This window comes from Nothobranchius furzeri, chromosome 2, assembly GCF_043380555.1.
Source record: "Nothobranchius furzeri strain GRZ-AD chromosome 2, NfurGRZ-RIMD1, whole genome shotgun sequence".
Lineage (NCBI taxonomy): Eukaryota > Metazoa > Chordata > Actinopteri > Cyprinodontiformes > Nothobranchiidae > Nothobranchius > Nothobranchius furzeri.
Genome location: NC_091742.1, coordinates 16,231,011 through 16,249,962, shown reverse-complemented (window position 1 = coordinate 16,249,962; position 18,952 = coordinate 16,231,011). Strand labels below are relative to the sequence as shown.

Genomic DNA, 18,952 nt, shown 5'->3' with positions numbered 1-18,952 from the left:
ATTGTAAACATGTAAAAAAGATAAACAGACTTTGTTTCTTCAGTATGAGATCTTTATATGTTCCACATGTTCAACAATAAACAGACTTGAACTCTGAACGCAGCTTTAATCCGCTTCAGTCCTGCTGGGCTACAGAACCCAGCCAGAACCTGCTGGGCTTGGCCAAAGGTCCAAGTTAGTCTCCCTAAACAACAGCTTTATTTTTTACCATTGTGACTTTTTGTAAACATTTTTACATTAAACCCAAAATTCCATCCATCACATCCTCCACCTATCCGGGGTCGGGTCACGGAGGCAGCAGCCTAAGCAGGGAGGCCCGGACTTCCCTCCTCCAGGGGAATTCTAAGGTGTTCCCTGGCCAGCCGACGGACAGGTGACCCTTAAACACCAGCACGGACTACTCTGCCTGGACTGGGTTTGGTGTGTTGTAGCCTTGGATTTTTCTGCGTGCATCTGGTCTTTTTTTTTTGCGTTCTTCCTGACGCAGACTGCTTCATACTGAACAGATCCAACACGCCCACTCAAATTCATGCCTATCATTAGGGGGGGCCTCCGATTGGTGGATAGAATCAGCCTGCGGGGACTTTCCACAAGCATGATTCGTCATTATGCTCGTTACTGGGGAGAGAAGCCGCTGACTGAAGCCCTCCATGCCTTTTTTACCCCACTCATGTGCACGGAGATGCGCTCATGACATCACTGATATCTTCACATTAGTTTTGGAGACCGCCCATATGCTCAGTTATGTCCGCAAAGATTTGTGTGAGATCAATGCAGCCGGTCTGGGGCGGGCGGAGTCGAGTGGAGCCAATGGTCCCTCCAACATGTCCTGGGTCTACCTTTAGGTCTCCTCCAGGTTGGATGTGGCCAGAAAACCTCCCCAGGGACCAGGAGGTATCCTGACCAGATGCCCGAGCCACCTCTACTGGCTCCTCTCGATGTGGAGGAGCAGCGAACCTACTCTGAGTCCCTCCCGGATGACTGAGCTTCTCACCCTATCTCTAAGGGAGAAAACTCATTTCGGCCGCTTGTATCCGCGATCTCGTTCTTTCGGTCACTACCCAAAGCTCGTGACCATAGGTGAAGGTAGGAACGTAGATCGACCGGTGAATCGAGAGCTTCACCTTCTGACTCAGCTCTCTCTTCACCACGACAGACTGGTACAACGCCCGCATCACTGCAGATGCAGCACCAATCCACCTATCGATCTCACGCTCCAGTTTTCCCTCACTCCTGAACAAGATCCCGAGATACTTAAACTCCTCCACTTGGGACAGGACCTCACCCCTGACCCGGAGAAGGCATTCTACCCTTTTCTGATTTAAGACCATGGTCTCAGATTCTCTTCCCAGCTGCTTCACACTCGGCTGCGAACCGCTCCAGTGAAAGCTGGAGATCAAGTTCTGATGAAGCCAACAGGACCACATCATCTGCAAAAAGCAGAGACCTGATCCTCAGGCCACCAAAACGGATGCCCTCACCACCTTGGCTGCTCCTAGAAATCCATAATTCCTTATTTTCATTTAATTTTCTATTGAAAGTTAAGGTGACTGAACCTCTACGCTGAAACGGATTCATCCAGGTTCTAATGGATCAGAACCGTCATGGATGGACACAAACAGCAGATTCAGCATCACAGAAAACTGGACTGGTTCTGAATTTTTAATAGCAGGAAAAACTTGAAAAAAATAGAATCTTTCTGTACCAAATACCCAGTAATCACCCGACCGGTACGGTGGCCTTTGTGGGACAGTTTAACGAGGTTCTGGTGGGAGGAGTCAGACCTTTCTGAATCTGGGATTCGTGTGGAGAAAAATTCATGAATTGTTTATCCGGTTCTGAAAATCCTTAAGTGGGAAGCGTCTTGGTTCCAGGTCCTGAACCGTTTGACCCGGTCCAGTTCAGACAAACTAGAAGACCTGATTAGAAGAAGCTTCAGAAGACGAACACTGTTTGAATCGGGTCGGTTCTGTCCATCCAGCAGCAGAACCTGATGAGAACCAGAGCAGGAAGAAACCATTCCAGATCACTTGGATCTGAACACAGAGTCCCAGTCCAGCGGTTCTGATCCAGCTGCAGCGTCTGGCTTCTTTGGGACGGACGGAAATGACGCCTGCATCTTCAGCCTGAACTCGGCCAGCTGCAGAAAAACAAACGGCTTCAGTTTTCGGACAGGTGAACAAAATCCATGCTGAATAAAAGTTTAAATCCTTTCGTCTGAGACACAAATTTGTCTGAGAACTCGAGACAATATTAGAGCTCGATGTGAAACCGTTCAGTTTGAACTACCGACATAAGTAAGGTGGAGACCTGAGCTCAGATCGAGTCTCCCTGAGATGTTTACCGTTTTCAGACCTTTTGTTGTTTAGTTTGATTTTCCAGGTGTGACAGAAAAAACCTACGCTGTGGACACCGAGAGCTTTCCACACGGTGACGCTGAGCAGACCCACTCCACACCAGGCCAACAGGGAGCCCCACCCCAGGGCTCTGAGGGCCAGAGAGGCGCCGCTCTCGGGCGCCGTCGCCGCCACGCCCTGCACAGGAAACACCAACAGGAGATCATAACCACGGTGACGCACATACTCTTCAGACACAACACGCATATGGTAAATGAGGCAGGACTCCAAAGTGCTTTACATTACAATCATTCATCCATTCACACGCTGGTGGTGATGAGCTACGGTGTAGCCACAGCTGCCCCGGGACACGAGGCTAGGCTGCTGAACACAGGTGCCATCAGTCCCTCCGACCACCACCAGCAGGCAAGGCAGTGTCCACAACGACTGGCGGAGCCTGGGGATCAAACCTGCAACCCACGATTACATCCGACTCCTCCTTCCTGTGACATCACAGTTCTAAGCCATCATGTTTTTTAGTAAACAAAACTAAAACTGATCCTTCATGGCAGGGCTACCGCCTCACAGCAAGAAGGCTGTAGGTTCAAATCCCAACTGTAGCTTTTCTGCATGCAAAGTCGAACACCCGGCTAACAGAGTCCGACACCCAGCTGACCGAGTCGGACACTCTGCCGACCAAGTCGAACACCCGGCAACAAAGTCTTGACGCCCGGTGACCGTCAGCCGGCAGCTCCCTGAGATCCTGGTGAGGAGGCAGCGTTTTCACACTCGGCTGTAAATAGTTTTCTTGTAAAGCAGAAACATTTATAAACAGGAAATAAAATCTCAGATCAGGGGAGTTTGTGGTGGAAACGAGCAGATTGTTCAAACGGACCAATCACAGTGCAGCGCTGGCTTAGTTGATGCTGACTCACACTGTCATGTCAGTCTCACACACCTGGAGGCTCCAAGCTTTCTAATAATACTGAGACTAACGTGAGCCAGTTTTACTGACTCACATTCACCCTTTCATCAGGTAGAGTTTACCTAACATCCAAAAGAAAAGAGTTAAGTTCCAATCCAGAACTGGATCAGACAGGCTCTGGTCTGACTCGTTTCATCAACTGGTTGCTGTTTTCTCCTGGTTAGTCACGTGACTTTGTTTACCTTACTGAACCACTCCGGACTCTTCTTCTTGGCCAGCGCCAACGTGGAGCCAAAACCAGCGATCATCCCAGCTGAAGCCACTGTGGTCAGAAACGCTGCACCTGCAAACAGGTGCGCAGTGATGTCACCACATCTACGTGACAGGAACAGAGAGGACACGCCCCCTTCAGCTCAAAGTTATGCCTTTGTCTAAAGGTGAGTGTTCTAGGAGGTGTTTAGTTCCGGTAGGTAAACAACCTCCCGCCGCGTCCCGGTGAATCTCCGGGCAGATTTTTCACTGGAGTTCGGCAGCAGCGGCTCGACTTTGTTTTGACCTCCGGGGGCGGGAAAAGACCAAACAACAAACAGCACGTGCGCTAAAGGCGGTCACGCGCTTACCGGAAAACATCAGATTCACCTTTTAAGGTCTGAAGCTTGACGTCTTCGTGGCTTTTAGCTTCATTTCTGCTTCTGGGGTCTTCGTCAGCATCAGCGGCCGTCATACTGCTTGCGTCCGTCTCCGTAAAACCTCCGTATGGAAACAAGCCCCGGAACGTGAAATTAGATTAAAAAAACATTTAATATAAATATTCAAGCTGGGTTTTTATTTCTAATTTAGTGAAACTATAATTTATTTTCCCGTCAACATGCAAAATTAACGGAATTATAAGACAAAGGTCGTCTATTTTTAACGAGTAATCTGCTTTAACTGGATTCTGACAACAAGAGGTCTGACTCGACTTTTTTTTATAGTAAATAAAGATCATGTCAGGTTGTATGGCCGTAAGCTGTTAATTACAGAGCAGAATAGTTTCCCTTCCCAGCTTTTAAAACTGACTAATAAAAAAATAACAATTCAATTTAGTTTATTTCTAAAGCACCAATTCAGGACCAGAGTTGTCTCAAGGACCTTCACACAGTAAACATACAATACAGGTCAGTTAATTAAGCCAGTCAGTAAAAGTTTCATGTATAAGGAACCCAGCAGGTTGCATCGAGTCACTGACTAGTGTCAGTCTTTACAGCAGCCCTCATACTATGCAAGCAACACAATTGTTTTTTTCGCAAAACGAGTCGGATGTGTGGTTTCCGTTTTTCTGAGTCACTCAGCAGCAGCTGGAGTTGAAAGGTCAGATCCAGAGGTGAAGAAAACCAGGTGGACCTTTCCTGGTCTTTTCAAGAGGAACTTCCCTGGCTGAGATCGACCACGATGAGCAGAAGGGTTTTCTGGCCTTCTAGATCAGCTTCATGGTCCAACCAAGCAAAAGGTCCATCACCTCCAGATGTTCTAATGCTCTAGGGCTAGGCATATTCATGCCAATCAACCTGTTCCAATTGTGACCAGTCGTCCAGGTCCTGTTGCTTTGGGACGTCCTCTGCAGGCATGTCCCAGTAGACATCACTGTCTAGTCCAGTGACTCCAGTTCAGATACAATGAAACTGTCCACCACTTTTGGAGGGAAGGCCTGAAAGTCCTGATTTTCCTCACCTGGGGCTCTGCTGAAACCGACATTAGGAAGATCTGATCTGATCTGAAGCTGCACGTTAAAATGCATCAACAACAAGTATAACTGAAACTCCTAAACCCACAGCTTTGTCTGAAAGGCTTCCAAAACTAACATTGTCAGAATTTTAAATTCCGTCGAAGTGATCCATCTTTTCAGTAGAGGATCTTTTCAGGCTCCAGCTCTGCGGAGGACCAGGATGCTCTCCTCCTCCTCCCGTTTCTCCTGCACACACCAGAACCCCGGGGACAGCTGTCTCCCGACCTGGATCACACCCACTCCCCTCCAGAACCGAAGCGATCCAGTAACGGGATCAAACGGAAGTTTCCAGCGCGTGAGTCCAGCCACGAGTTTGTTTACGGAATATTCTAAATAACATTCCTGCTTTGTTTTGGTTCGTGCTCGTGACAGAGGCGTGCACGCGTGTAGCTGTGGTACCTGTCGGATCTCAGTCGCGCGCGCCGCTCACCTGTGAGGACTCATGTCTGAGATCCAGCACGCGGCTCCGGACGAACCGGGCCGGTACGACCAGATCTGTACCCGCGGCAGCAGCTGCTCCTCCCCGCCTGCCGTCCACACCAAGCCGCCCCCCTGCCCGGTGCACCGCAGCCCCCGCAGGAAGTGGCAGGTGTTCCCGGGGCGGAACCGGTTCTACTGCGACGGGAGGATCATGATGGCGAGACAGACCGGGGTGTTCTACCTCACCCTGGTCCTCATCCTGCTCACCAGCGGCCTCTTCTTCGCCTTCGAGTGAGTGAAACGTTCTGAGCAGCAGGAACTTTACTTCCGGCTCACACGTGCAGCAGCTGAAGATGTTTTTCTCTGGAGTGTCTGAAGCGACCAGATGTTTAAGTCACAGCTGCTGATGCAGGCTAGACGTGTCTTTAGGCCCCGCCCCCTTGTTTGTCTTTGTGAGATTTTTCAAACGAAACTCCTTTTATTTCATTTTCCATTCATCATTGGTTGCTTTGACTTCCCAATCAGCACCCAGGTGTTTTCCGTTTCCATGAAAACCTGTCCTTGCGGGTGGGGTGGGGGGGGTGGGGGGGGGGGGGGTATCTTGACCAAAACGAATATTTATGACGTATCTGTCTTTATTTCTTCACCAGATAGTTTTAAATTCAAACTTTTACAAAATATTACATAATAGAAGCATTGGTTAGGGCCTGTAGCGAGCCCCCCAAGGCACTTTACAACACAGTCCTTCACGCATGCACCCGCTTGTGGTGAGTTATGTGCCCTGGTTCACCACCATCAACAGTCCTGCGTTGACCCCCACCGTGTCTCCATCTGTCTTCAGCTGTCCCTTCCTGGCGACCCACCTGACCCCGGCCATCCCGGCCGTTGGTGCCGTCCTTTTCGTTTTCGTGATGGGAATGCTGTTCAGGGCGAGTTTCAGTGACCCCGGGGTCCTCCCCCGAGCGACGCCGGACGAGGCCGCCGACTTGGAGAGGCAGATCGGTAACGGAGACAAAGATACTTCCTTCTCCTCTGATTTTACTCTGGAAGATTCCCGGGATCCTGATCCAGTCTTCGGTTCTGTTCCCAGTAGCCAGACCTTCCTGTGATCCAGCAAAGTGCTTCTGGGTCAACAGGTCCAAAGAGGGTTCTGATGTTCCTGATCCTAAACACACCAAAGCTTCCTAACTCAAGGGATGAGCCAGAACCCTTAAAAACCACAGGAAGGTTCTGGCTGCTGGGAAGGAAAGTGGAAGAAGACGCAGATTGTGTGTGTGTGTGTGTGTGTGTGTGTGTGTGTGTGTGTGTGTGTGTGTGTGTGTGTGTGTGTGTGTGTGTGTGTGTGTGTGTGTGTGTGTGTGTGTGTGTGTGTGTGTGTGTGTGTGTGTGTGTGTACTCTTCTTGTCCCACATCTCTCTGCATCATCAAACCTCTCAGATCTATTTATGGAAAGTTGTTAGGATATTTTCTGCTTCCTTCCTTTCTTTTTTTCAAATTTCTTTTGAGTTTGCGTCCGGATGTGGAGCGCCGTGGAGACAGAGCGCCTTTGAGACGGAGCTGTCAATCACCTCCCGACAGCGCCCTGAGTGACATGTTCTGGTTTTGTTGTTGCTGTCAGATGAGGAGGAAGGAGGGTATGTTTTGGTTTTTGTTGCTTCAGGAATTCACGATAATCCCAAAACCGGAAAGATTTTATTTATTTTTTTACCGTTTAGCTTCTAAAACGCAGCTTAAGGGATTTTTAACCAGAACCTGGATAAATGGTCAGTTTCAGTGGCGGTAAAACAAGCGACACTTTCAAAAGTTGAAACATTTTCCTCGTAGGCAACAACAGGATTCAGGTGAACCAGGTGATGTAGCCCCGCCCCCTGTGGAACTTACAGCTCAGGTAGAACCATCCTCCAGGGTGTGAACAGGTCACAGGATAAGTTCTGATTCTGGTTTTTAAGGATCTCAGTCCAAGTTAGAGGGTTTTTGTTTACCTGCCAGCTGATGATGTCACCATCTTGTCATACAGGTGCGTGTCGGTGTGAGTCTTCTACCTGGATTTTTTTATGGTTCATGAATTTAACCTTTATGAAAATTATCCAGAATGACCTCTGACCTTTGACCTGCTGTCCCAGGTCAGTGGACCTTTAGGATTGTCATGTTTTCTGTAAACAGACTGGGGAGGTTTCCAGCCGTCTGATTTTCTCAGTGAGGGACTGAATGACCTTTGACCCTTCACTGAGACGTACATCAGGAGACTCAGCGCCGGTCTGAGACGATCAGTTTATTTCTGGTTTGAGTGGGAAACCTGGATGAGAGTCAGCTGACCCTTGAGATGGAGCCAATGACGATGTCCTGTTTGTCAGAATGGGGTCAAAGGTCAGCTGTGAGACAAGGGTTAGGACGTTTCTCATTTGTGGGCGTCTGAAGGAAACTCAGCTAAGAAGCAGTTTAGCAGATGTTTGAGACGGGTGAGGCATCAGCGTCCCCTCAGGTCCTTCAGGGTTAAAGAACCGGTTTGTTTAGTAGGGCTGAGTACGGTGGCCTTTTGAGGACATTTCAGCCTAACTCATTCTGACCCGTTTAAGGATTTCCTGTTTCTCTGGTTCTGAGTGACGACCTCCACTTCCTGTTTTGTGTTTCCAGACTCAACTGGCTGCTCCAAGCCCCCCCCACGCACCAGAGAGGTCCTGGTCAAAGGTCAGGCGGTCAAGCTGAAGTACTGCTTCACCTGTAAGATCTTCCGACCTCCTCGAGCGTCTCACTGCAGCCTCTGTGACAACTGTGTGGGTCAGAATTCCCTCCTGCTTTTCCCGTTTCTGTGTTTGAGCTGGAATCTGGCCTGTGAGCTTCCGTTTTAGCCGTTTCCTGTTCTGGACTTGTGTTTTTATTCCTTCCTCCCAGAGCGCTTCGACCACCACTGCCCCTGGGTGGGAAACTGTGTCGGACGGAGGAACTACCGTTTCTTCTACCTCTTCATCCTCTCCCTCTCCTTCTTCACCATCTTCATCTTTGCCTTCGTCATCACCCACATCATCCTCAGTGAGTCCCCCTCTCGTGCTACGATCCTGATGTTCCAGACGGGAAACACGAGTCCCGACTCGTTTACACTACAAAGTCTCATTTTAATCGTGAGTTTAATGAAAGTAAAGAACTGTTTCTCTGAGAATAAAGAGGAATCAGGAAGTTTTGGGATGCAGACTTTAGTTCTGGTGGAAAATCAGCATCCATGTCTCCAGGTTCTGATTCTAGTCGATCATTCACTAAAGATGCAGAGTTCATTTAACTGGAATAATTCAATTTATTTATGTAGCGTTGATTTACGACGAGTCGTCTCAAGTAAACATCCCAATACAGGTCAGGTCATGAAGCCAATCAGTAAAAAGTTCCCTATATAAGGAACCCAGCAGGTTGCATCGAGTCACTGACTAGTGTCAGAGTCTTTACAGCAATCCTCATACTGTTATCAGCTGCATTTAGAGACCAGCTCACCAGATCCGTGGTTTAGAAAAATCCAGAAAGAATGCAAAGACATGCTCTGGTAGACCGGATGGGAGCAGCAGGATGACGGGGATAGAACTGGGAGGAGCAGAGAGATGAAAAGCAAGGAGGAAAATGTTCTCCCATGTTTCCCGGTGTTCCCCGATCCCTCGCTGACCCACTTCTCAGGCCTTAGAATTTGTTAATTGGTCCTGAAGCTCCTGGAGTGCGGAGCCTCCAGCTGCTCCTGGCAACCAGCCGACCCTCTCACTTAAACTCACGTTTTCCTGTTTTTTAGCAGCAGATCTAAAACTGTTGCTGCCGAGCTTTCAGATGGAATTCTGCCACTTTTGTTGTTTTTAATCAGGAACAACCTCTGAAGGTGCGCATCAGGTTTTACGTTGTTTGTGCCGTTCTTCATTTTTCTTCATGCTTACTGATAATCATAATTTGGAAGTTTTTTTCCAGATTTAAGAAGGATGGGAATGCTGTTTCATGTGAATATTTACTACCTGCTGTTTCCTCTGTGTTTCACACAGGATCGAACCAAACAGGTTTCCTGAGCGCGCTCAAAGACAGTCCAGCCAGATATCCTTCAGGTTTCAGCCAGTTTCTGTCTGTCTGTATGAAAGAATGTGAATTTGACAGACACTTGATCAGACTAGCTGTTAGCGTGTCAGTCCAGATGCATCGAAGGCTGATTGCTGTGTTCTGTAGAGGAACCCTAACCCCGTTGGCAGAAACTAATCAACAGTTTTGTTCCTTGTTTAAATCTGATTAAATCGTCTAGAAGAACAATTGGAACAGGTGAATCAGGTTAAAGTCTGACCTGAGCCAGCACAGAACTTCAGTTTGGACCAGACGTGGTTCTGTTCTGACAGAGTTCTGGGTTGACACAGAACATCCAGCTGGGGCACTACTGACCCGTCATACCAGCCTCTTTCTCTCTACTGATAAATCGATGGGTCTGATGTTGTTGCCACAGATACGACCTCTGAAGCTCTGCAGAGGTCATGGTGGTTCTGACCCAAATACTATCATCATCAGCTTCATTCGTGGTTCCAAAGGAAACCCAAAGCGGGGAATGCTGCACACATGAAAATGTTTAGTAAAGCCGTGGTCACTGCTTAAACACTGTTTCTGTCTCCTGACTCGGACTCGGGAGTAGAAACGAGTCTTTAGCCTGTTTTAAACACCTGAGGGAGTCATTCTATGGTCCACAGCCTTGGAGATGCTACCACGAAAGCTGATGGAGCTACTCCATGCAGCGCTTTCAGGTCTCAGCATCAGTCCAGGTCCTCCTTTAGTCCAGAACCTGGGTTAGTCCTTGACTCAGTTCTGAACTGTTCTGGAGGTGGTGGTTTGTTTCTTCTCCGTCTGGTCCATCGTCGGCCTGTCAGGTTTCCACACCTACCTGATCAGCTCCAACCAGACCACCAACGAGGACGTGAGTATACCGGGTCCCAGTCTGGGGTTTATGTAACTGGGCCGGTTCTTCCTTCATTAACACAGTCCTGATGTTCTGATCCAGATTAAAGGAACCTGGTCGACCAAGCGGGGGAAGGAGAACTACAATCCCTACAGCTACGGCAACATCCTGACAAACTGCTGCGCTGCTCTGTGTGGACCTCTGCCTCCAAGGTCTAGAACCAGAAACAAAGTCAGGATTAGAATCTGGACTGGAATAGAGTCTGGACCTGGACCAGGCTCTGTACCTGGACCAGGACTAAACAGAGCTAGGGTCTGGACCTGGACCAGGTCTAGAGTCTGGACCTGGACCAGGATCTGGACCTGGACCAGGTCTAAAAAGAGCTAGGGTCTGGACCTGGACCTCTGGACCTGGAGCAGGTCTAGAGTCTGGCTTAGGTTCATCAGGACTAAGTCTCCATCTTTTTGTCAGCTTGATTGACAGGCGGGGGCTGATCCGGGCAGACACACCACAGACCACCTCCCAGTCCACTGAGACCAGCGGGAGCAGCAACTCCTCCTCCCAGCTCCATGGTCACATGGTAGGTGCCGCTCCGACGCATCAGATCAGAACCTGGACTGAAGAATGTTCCTGGATGTGTGACGTTCTGGTTTTTCTTCCAGTGTGATCAGGATCAGTGCATCCAGAGCACCAAGCTCGTCCTGCAGGCCGCGGCCACGCCGCTGCTCCTCAGCGAGCCGATTGTTCTGGCCCCCCTCCCAGGGAAGACCACTACACTGGGTGGGCCCTGTCCCTACCTGGTGGCCCCCACGCAGCCATCCCTGCCGTCCTGTGCAGGAGACGTCCTGACCCTGAGGGACGCTGCCGTTGACTCGCACTGCCACCATCACCTCCACCTGCACCACCACCATCATCACCATCACTTTGTCAGCCCGGAGGAGACGCCCTGCAGCACGCCTCAGGGCGCCCTGCCATGCCCTGCCCACATGCACCTTCAGGTGTTGTACGACCCCGTCACCCAGGACGCCCTGCACGAGGACTCGGTGAGAGGCCTGGTGAAGCTCAGCTCCGTCTGACATGCTGCTGGGATAAATCAGGTCGGAGAATCAAACTTCCGTAAACATCACCTTTAAATTCCTTCCTGGAGTTTTTATTTGACTTAAAAATGGCAAATAAGAAATCTTTCTTTTCACCTGTAAATGACAGAACTTAAATTTCAAACACATAAAAGTTTCCTTCAGTTTGAGGTAAAAACCAGAAGCTGTTTTATTAAAGGCTGTAAAGTTAAACTGTCTGAAATCCAGAAACCAAGGAATGTTGTTGCGGTTTTACTCACGTGCACGACGGCAGGAACACCTTTACCGTCTGACCAGAGTGTCAGGAAGGGAAACACCATCTCTGTGCCGGAACCACAGGGCATCCGCAGAGTTCCCTCCTTTCCTTCCCAAGTCTTTTGAACAGAAATCCGATTTCTGACTAGAACTCTTTTAGGTGAGCAGCTGGACTCGGAGCTGCAGCTGCTTCAGGACCAAAGCTGGACTTCATCTTCCTGATTGTTTAAACTCTCGTCCTTTGTCTCTCAGATGAGTCCATTTTCTGCTAATAACACAAACTTTGAACCCAGAATAAGCTACTTCAGTGCCAAACGGACGTCTGTCTCCAGCTGCAGTCGCACCAAAGCAACACTGCCACACATTCAGCTGCTGTTTTAATCTGAGGATCTGAGCAAGATCCTCTCAACTCCACACAGCTGATAGTGAGAGGGTGTGTTTACGATCCAGGTGTGAATGAAATCACTGAAAAAAAGCCCTTTCGGTGCTTTTATTTTGAAGTTTACATGTTTTATTCTGTAATTCTAAATGGTTTTTAATCTAATATTCGTGCAATAAAAACTCACTGGAACCTCTTGGAGCTGAAAGAACATGAACTTTTTTTTATTGTAGATTAAACTAAAATAAATCGAGTTAATTCCCTTCAGCCTTTACACTTTAAAGGTTTTATCTGCAGGTAGTTCTACATTTAAAAAATGCTGATCTGATTGGTCGTTGTAACTTTGTATGTGAAATGAAAATAAAAATTGCCTTTAATAAAGTTTTATGTGCAGAAAACTGAAGTCTGAACCATTTTTCAGTTTTAACTTTGGTTTGGTAATGAGGTGAAAGAAATCAATTAAAACTGATTTCAGCCACTATAGTTGAGCAAAAATATAAAAACTGCAAACTAGTTCTTCATTTCAGGATGAAAAGGAAAACATCAATAGAACAAAAATAACTGTTAAGTCTGTACTTTTAGGTGTGTTTAATATCCCTCCCTTATCTTCTGGGACACGTTTCCCAGTAGGGAAGCTTTCAGGCTTTAACTTGTCGGTGTTAGACGTCTTTGGAGGTTTTCTATATATTTTATTATGAATTCAGAAAGTTTTGTGAAAAGTTTTTTACAGATGTATTAAAAAATGACTTTAGAATAGAAACAGTGAAAATGTGTACAGAAATGTAATGCTCATCCTGGTCGATAGGGGCAGCAGTGGTGAGGTTTTCCTCTGAAATGAACCGAAAACAGTTCAGTGCATTTCTGGTCATTTAAAAACATCTGATTTTTAGATGGAAAACTGAAGCTAAGCTACTCTTTCTGCGTGAAAACTACTTTTTCATTGCGGGTAAAACTTCTACAGCCCGCCCTAAACGTGCAAAACACCGCACATTTAAATAACAAACCCTGGTTTATTGATTTAATCACGACACAAGAATAATACTGTTAATGGGTTCTTTTATTGACTGACTTATTGCTATAAGCAGCTTTTAAAACGCACCAGACAGCCCGTGTTCAGCTGTGACATTGCTTTCTTGTGTTTAAAGGAACTTTATGGACTTTTGAATTTTTATGCTCGCGATTGCCCCCTCAGGCCAAAACCGTAACGGCAGCTTCAATAGTAGGCTCGTGCACGAGGCGCGCATGCTGTACGTGCACACTCCTTAACGAAAATAACAGCTGAGACAGTCCCGTGTGTGTGTGTGTGTGGCCCGGAGGACAGAGGACAGGAGAATGCGCAGCTAATTAATTAAATAATTTGGTTCTGTACCTTTCTCTTCAGCACAGCCGACAAAGGTTTAAGATGGGTCAGTCCTCCTGCATGCTCAGTTTATTCCCTTCCCTTGCTTGAAAAATTGTTCCAAAATGAAAGTTGAATCCACATCTTTTTTTATCTGTGAATTCAATGCTGTTCGGCGAGTCTCGAATAAAAATTTGGGAATCTTACTGTAAAAAAATATACCATTAATGTAAAAAAGAAACTCTAAATGAACTATGTTCACATCCAGAATCGAATCCAAGTTTTCTGCATGGGAGTCAGACATTTTACAAGGTGAGCTACACACCAGTATCACTCAAACTATCTGTAACATTTATATCCTTGATAACACCTGAAACGTCAAACCAAAGAACAGTTCGAAGTGAAAATGGCTATTTTGTTGCTAATTTTCAGGAAATATCTAGAAGAAAGTTCTACAGAAAGTAGCTAAGGTTCTAGGTTCGTCACTAGGCGTTAGGAACAGCAACAAAGTCGCTGAGTTGGCACTGCCTCTCTCTCTGCTGCTAAAGCTACGGATAGCAAACGCTACAGGCTATGCCTGAGCGTGAACGCGCATGAAGCAGCCTGCTCGACCCGGGCATCTCTCTTTTTTTTGTGATTTTACAGAAAAACAGGCAATCATAGTAAAAATGCCAGGGCTCATTCTACAGGACCAGGGCATTGCAGGAGAATGTATGAAGAAGAAGTTTATTATTTCTATACATGTTTTGGCTGTCAAACTTCCATAATGCCAGCGTCATGAGCGGTTCTTAATTTGTAGAGAGGTCCCAAAGGATGATATTACACGGATGAAGAGACACAAGGTGAGTAAGCATGCAGTTCATTCAGTGTAAATGTAGGAACACTCGTGGGTAACAAAGTTAGCAGTAATGCTATGCTATCATAAGCCAATACTAGTATGGTTTGCTGAAATCTTCCTTTTTGTTTATGAAAGGCACACTTGATAGCCTAATACCAGCGATGGCATGGTACAATTAAATTTGAACAACGAACAAAAGGGGTTGCTATGGTAACTATGGATGCTATGGCTGGTTGTGCACGCGGACTATTCTCAGCAAACTGATAAGAATTATCGTCGTTACCAATTTAACGACAGAGTATCACATGGTCAGATTAGCCAGTGTATATCGTTGTTGTCGTCTTCCTCCGCTTATCCGGGTCCGGGTCGCGGGGGCAGCATCCCAACTAGGGAGCTCCAGACCGTCCTCTCCCCGGCCACCTCCACCAGCTCCTCCGGCAGGACCCCAAGGCGTTCCCGGACCAGATTGGAGATGTAACCTCTCCAACGTGTCCTGGGTTGACCCGGGGGCCTCCTGTCACATCTTGATCGCATGGTATCGGCCGGCGAAAGACACATTAATCTTTGTACAGCTGAAGATGTTCATCTTCAACAGGGGAAAGAAAGTCTCTGGTCCCCTTGAGCTGAGGCAATGCGTACATCACGTTGGGCCGACCACCGGGGACATGGATGTTCCTCGATGGTCTGATGACGTCTGCATTCCAAACCTGGACAGTGTCATCTAACTCATCCTGTTAAAAAAGAATAAACAAATAGAATTAGGAAAAACTGCACATTCATATACACTTTAAAATGTTCTCTCTCCTCCCTCTGTATTTTTATCTTCTCTCCCACATCCTTCCTCCCTCCTCTCCCTCCATCCTTCCTCACATTCTGTCTCTCTGCTCCATTCTATTATTCATCCCTTTCTCTAGCTCTCTCTCTCACTCACACACACACACTCACCTGGATGAGTCCCATGCAACAAAACTGAAGAACAGCCTTGTCCAAAAAACCGCCGTCAAAAAATCCATTGTCTCTCGTGTCTGCAAACAGACACATCCAGAATTTCACACACTGGTTGCGCAGAAACCCCCATGTTACTCCGTTGGTTGGCGGTGCTTGCTCCCTCCAGGTGGCTGTCGACAGAGCCGTCTAGATTAATGGGGACGAGGAACCGCTGAAAGCCCCAGACATGGTCGTTTTCTGTCCCGAGATCGCCTCTCACAATCTTAGGGCATCCCTCTAAACGTTGGACCGCATCAACGTAACAGCCCCCAATCACCTTTGGGTCCCTACTCGTTATATAGGCATTAAGCCAGATTATTTTTCGGGAAAACCCGTCGATGCAAAAGCCATATGGCTTCAGTTTGTCATAGCTGTCCATGTGCCATATGAAGTTCGAGCCTTTTGAAAAGTAGTCCCGTCGTCTTAGGCGTCTCGCTTGCCTCAGTGGCACTCCTCTCGGATCTAGCTCCTTCAACACCAGCCTCACATCTTCCTTCTTTGTTCGTAATCCATGTTCTCGACACCTGGTGTACACCCAGGGGTACCCGTATTGTGTCTGTTTATCTTCCGGTTCGCTGTCCTTTTGGGAAGTTTTGCAAGATCTCGCAAAAAGATATCGCGAGATCTCGCAAAAGTAATGCGAGATCTTGCAAATCTCGCAATAGTTTTTTCCCCTCCCGTGCCCTTTTTAGGGCTTAGAGAACGCCCTTCGATGACGAGTCGACGATAAAACAAAAAAGCGCGAAAACGAACTTCAGACCTTCATTCTCGCTGTCTCTTTGTGTCTGCTCCTTCGTAGTTTAGCTTTCTGCGCCTTTAGTTTTAGCTTTGTGTGACTTTTAGTTTTTAATTTCAGGGTTTTTTTGTTTATCGTGTGAGGCTGAAACAATCAGGATGCTGTCTGGTCGCCCCCCTCTCTCCGAGAAGAACGAGAATATTGTCAGTGAAAAGATCAACAGCTTGTCCCTGGACAAAGAAAACACGGTGAGTGGATTGGATTCACATCATTTGTTAATCCATGTATTGTTTAATCTGTGTGATAATTAGTTCCGTGGAGCTGACCGCCGGTCTTTGTTTGTTTTCAGCCCTCCAGCCTGAACAGCAGCCGGGTCCTGGCATCCAAAACGGCGCGGAGGATCCTCAGCAACGCCGCGGTGAGTGAGAGAAAATCGTTTTAATGAAGATCTGATCTGGGATCGGTTTATTGCTACTTTAACGGACTACAGGTTTGAGAGCTAAACCGATTGTGGCGCCTAAACTGCAAATATGGCGCGAACAGGCCGATCAGCTGTGATCAACAACCAGAAGTGTTGCATAAAGCCTTCAATCACATGAAGAAACATTAAAAGTGCGACTGGGGCCCCGTTTTGCTTTTAAGATAAAAGTATCAAAGGCCAGATTAATCAGAAGCAGATGGTTCTGATAGTGAGCCTTTTATTGTGTGAGTTGGTGCATCTTCACCAGGCACTGAGAAAACACTTCCTGCACGGGTTAGCTGGTGCTTTCCTCCATGGAGCTGCAGCAGCTGGGAGAATCAGGATTTCATCTTGATCCCATTTCAGCTCCACTGACATTCATGTGTGGTTTTCAGCCCAGTGCTGTGAAGAAGAGTGTTCTGCAGGAGGAGCCACTGCTGAAAGAGAACCCACGGCGTTTCGTCATCTTCCCCATCCAATACCAGGACATCTGGCAGATGTATAAGAAGGCCGAGGCTTCCTTCTGGACAGCAGAGGAGGTGAGTAGGAGCTCTGCTTTATTAGACTCATTACAACCTGCCAAGTGATCAATGCCTTAACAACTCCTGTCTGTCCAGGTCGACCTGTCCAAGGACCTGCAGCACTGGGAATCTCTGAAGGATGATGAGCGATATTTCATCTCCCACGTGTTGGCCTTCTTTGCTGCCAGCGACGGTATCGTCAATGAGAACCTGGTGAGGAACCTGCAGCTGGTTTCTCTGATCAGTTAATGGTCATTTCAGCTTGGTTTACTAATTAATTAGTTCCTCCCATCCACCAGGTGGAGCGCTTCACACAGGAGGTGCAGGTGACAGAAGCCAGATGTTTCTACGGTTTCCAGATCGCCATGGAGAACATCCACTCTGAGATGTACAGCCTGCTGATCGACACCTACATCAAGGAGCCCAAGGAGAGGTGAGCTGTTGACCAGGTTACTTGTGTGGTTCTGGGTAACCCTCCCTAGTTGGTTCCTTGTCTCATGCTGTGTTCAATGACCTCCAGGGAATACCTGTTTAACGCCATCGAGACTCTGCCGTGTGTGAAGAAGAAGGCTGACTGGGCCCTCAACTGGATTGGGAACAAGAACGCCACCTATGGTAAACGTGCTTCATGACATCACTGGTCCTGCTGTTCATGCTTCAGTTTCATTTGTTCATTCTGTCTTTTCTCCTCAGGAGAGCGTGTGGTGGCCTTTGCTGCCGTGGAGGGAATCTTCTTCTCCGGTTCCTTTGCTGCCATCTTCTGGCTGAAGAAGAGGGGCCTGATGCCCGGTCTGACCTTCAGCAACGAGCTCATCAGCAGAGACGAGGTGACCGAATGCGGAGTTTGGTCTTCTCTCTGTAGGAGGGTGCTGTGATGCATTCAGGGTCTAAAGCTCTACTCGTGTGTTCAGGGTCTTCACTGCGACTTCGCCTGTCTGATGTTCAAACACCTGGTGAACAAACCCTCGTCTAAAACCGTCACCAGCATCGTCAGGAACGCCGTGGAGATCGAACAGGTGGGTCAGCGTCAGAAGCAGCTCTGGTCTGTTGCTGGTTTTACTGGTGGTAACGTGTGTGTGTGTGTAGGAGTTCCTGACGGAAGCTCTGCCGGTGAAGCTGATCGGGATGAACTGTGACATGATGAAGCAGTACATCGAGTTTGTAGCCGACAGACTGCTGCTGGAGCTCGGCTTCTCTAAGGTAACATCACATTCTGACTCAGATCTACATTCAGGCATCGAGGTGTGACCTTTGACCTGGGAGAAAGATCTCATGACCCTACTGCAAACTCTGTAAAGTCCTTAGGCCGTTTGGTGGCAGGTCAGCTGCCAGGAACAGCCTGTTGTTCTCGGTTAGATGAATTTAGTCAGGAGTCACGCCGGTGTTCGTGTGGACCGACAGACTGGGCTGTTTCCTGTAGTGAGTGGAGGCAGCTCACATCTGATTAACCAGGATCTTCACCAGCAGGCGGAGTGATTCTTGAACATGTAGATGAGGTTTCAGCTGAAATCTGACGTGTTCCAGGTTTACCGGGTGGAGAACCCCTTTGACTTCATGGAGAACATCTCCCTGGAGGGAAAAACCAACTTCTTTGAGAAGCGGGTCGGTGAGTACCAGAGGATGGGCGTCATGTCGGGCCCCACGGACAACACCTTCAGACTGGACGCTGACTTCTGAAGCGGACTTCATTCACTCAGTCATAAGAACAAAACCCCAGCTGAAGCTGCGACCTGCTGGATGAATTTTCAGCCACCTGGAGTGAAACAACCTCAGACCCAACCTACACTAACTGATCCAAGACCTGTTCCTGGTCATATTTGTACATTTAGCACTGGGCTTTTTTTCTTTAACTTTTTCTATATAGGCATAGTTTTATGAAATAAAACAATTTAAAAATCTTCTGGTCAGTTATTGGGTGGTGCTGCTTCGCCTCATCCTTCACAAGATGATGGTAGTACATACATGGTCGAATTAGTTTAGAGGACCAGGGTGGAGAGACTGAACTGTTCATATCGTTT

At 47.7% G+C, this 18,952-nt stretch overlaps 3 protein-coding genes across 4 annotated transcripts; 2 read left to right on the top strand and 1 right to left on the bottom strand.

Moving 5' to 3' along the window:
* Positions 1–1,644: 1,644 nt before the first annotated feature.
* On the bottom strand, positions 1,645–5,589 carry tmem242 (transmembrane protein 242). Of its 2 annotated transcripts, none has more exons than XM_015947894.3 (5): positions 5,457–5,589; positions 3,901–4,011; positions 3,504–3,604; positions 2,345–2,534; positions 1,645–2,140 (listed from the first exon to the last, which is right to left on the bottom strand). In XM_015947894.3, the coding sequence occupies exons 2-5, from the start codon at positions 3,983–3,985 to the stop codon at positions 1,911–1,913; spliced, it is 606 nt and encodes a 201-aa protein (XP_015803380.1). In that variant the 5' UTR covers positions 3,986–4,011; positions 5,457–5,589; the 3' UTR covers positions 1,645–1,910. The 2 variants fall into 2 exon arrangements, with proteins under 2 accessions (XP_015803380.1, XP_015803381.1); XM_015947895.3 differs by having other exon boundaries at positions 1,799–2,140; positions 2,403–2,534.
* LOC107377934 (palmitoyltransferase ZDHHC14) lies at positions 5,469–11,969 on the top strand. Its single transcript, XM_054748219.2, has 9 exons — positions 5,469–5,737; positions 6,288–6,448; positions 8,081–8,224; positions 8,339–8,476; positions 9,454–9,502; positions 10,259–10,361; positions 10,446–10,555; positions 10,815–10,923; positions 11,006–11,969. Exons 1-9 carry the CDS (start codon positions 5,469–5,471, stop codon positions 11,417–11,419), a joined length of 1,497 nt encoding a protein of 498 aa, XP_054604194.1. The 3' UTR covers positions 11,420–11,969.
* Positions 11,970–15,976: 4,007 nt separating this feature from the next.
* LOC129152188 (ribonucleoside-diphosphate reductase subunit M2) lies at positions 15,977–18,832 on the top strand. The gene is made up of 10 exons (XM_015947888.3): positions 15,977–16,201; positions 16,303–16,371; positions 16,809–16,952; positions 17,031–17,147; positions 17,234–17,367; positions 17,455–17,549; positions 17,628–17,761; positions 17,846–17,950; positions 18,021–18,134; positions 18,459–18,832. Exons 1-10 carry the CDS (start codon positions 16,112–16,114, stop codon positions 18,609–18,611), a joined length of 1,155 nt encoding a protein of 384 aa, XP_015803374.3. The 5' UTR covers positions 15,977–16,111; the 3' UTR covers positions 18,612–18,832.
* Positions 18,833–18,952: the final 120 nt, after the last annotated feature.

What these genes read in the sequence shown, in the direction of transcription:
- tmem242 (XM_015947894.3), bottom strand. Translation starts at nt 3,985, where the DNA reads ATGACGGCCGCTGATGCTGACGAAGACCCCAGAAGCAGAAATGAAGCT. An exon ending in CAAGCTTCAGACCTTAAAAG is followed by an intron (nt 3,605 to 3,900) that starts GTGAATCTGATG and finishes ACCTGTTTGCAG; the next exon opens with GTGCAGCGTTTCTGACCACA. An exon ending in GTCCGGAGTGGTTCAGTAAG is followed by an intron (nt 2,535 to 3,503) that starts GTAAACAAAGTC and finishes TTTCCTGTGCAG; the next exon opens with GGCGTGGCGGCGACGGCGCC.
- LOC129152188 (XM_015947888.3), top strand. Translation starts at nt 16,112, where the DNA reads ATGCTGTCTGGTCGCCCCCCTCTCTCCGAGAAGAACGAGAATATTGTC. An exon ending in GGATCCTCAGCAACGCCGCG is followed by an intron (nt 16,372 to 16,808) that starts GTGAGTGAGAGA and finishes TGTGGTTTTCAG; the next exon opens with CCCAGTGCTGTGAAGAAGAG. An exon ending in CCTTCTGGACAGCAGAGGAG is followed by an intron (nt 16,953 to 17,030) that starts GTGAGTAGGAGC and finishes CTGTCTGTCCAG; the next exon opens with GTCGACCTGTCCAAGGACCT.
- LOC107377934 (XM_054748219.2), top strand. Translation starts at nt 5,469, where the DNA reads ATGTCTGAGATCCAGCACGCGGCTCCGGACGAACCGGGCCGGTACGAC. An exon ending in GGCCTCTTCTTCGCCTTCGA is followed by an intron (nt 5,738 to 6,287) that starts GTGAGTGAAACG and finishes ATCTGTCTTCAG; the next exon opens with CTGTCCCTTCCTGGCGACCC. An exon ending in CATCACCCACATCATCCTCA is followed by an intron (nt 8,477 to 9,453) that starts GTGAGTCCCCCT and finishes TGTTTCACACAG; the next exon opens with GATCGAACCAAACAGGTTTC.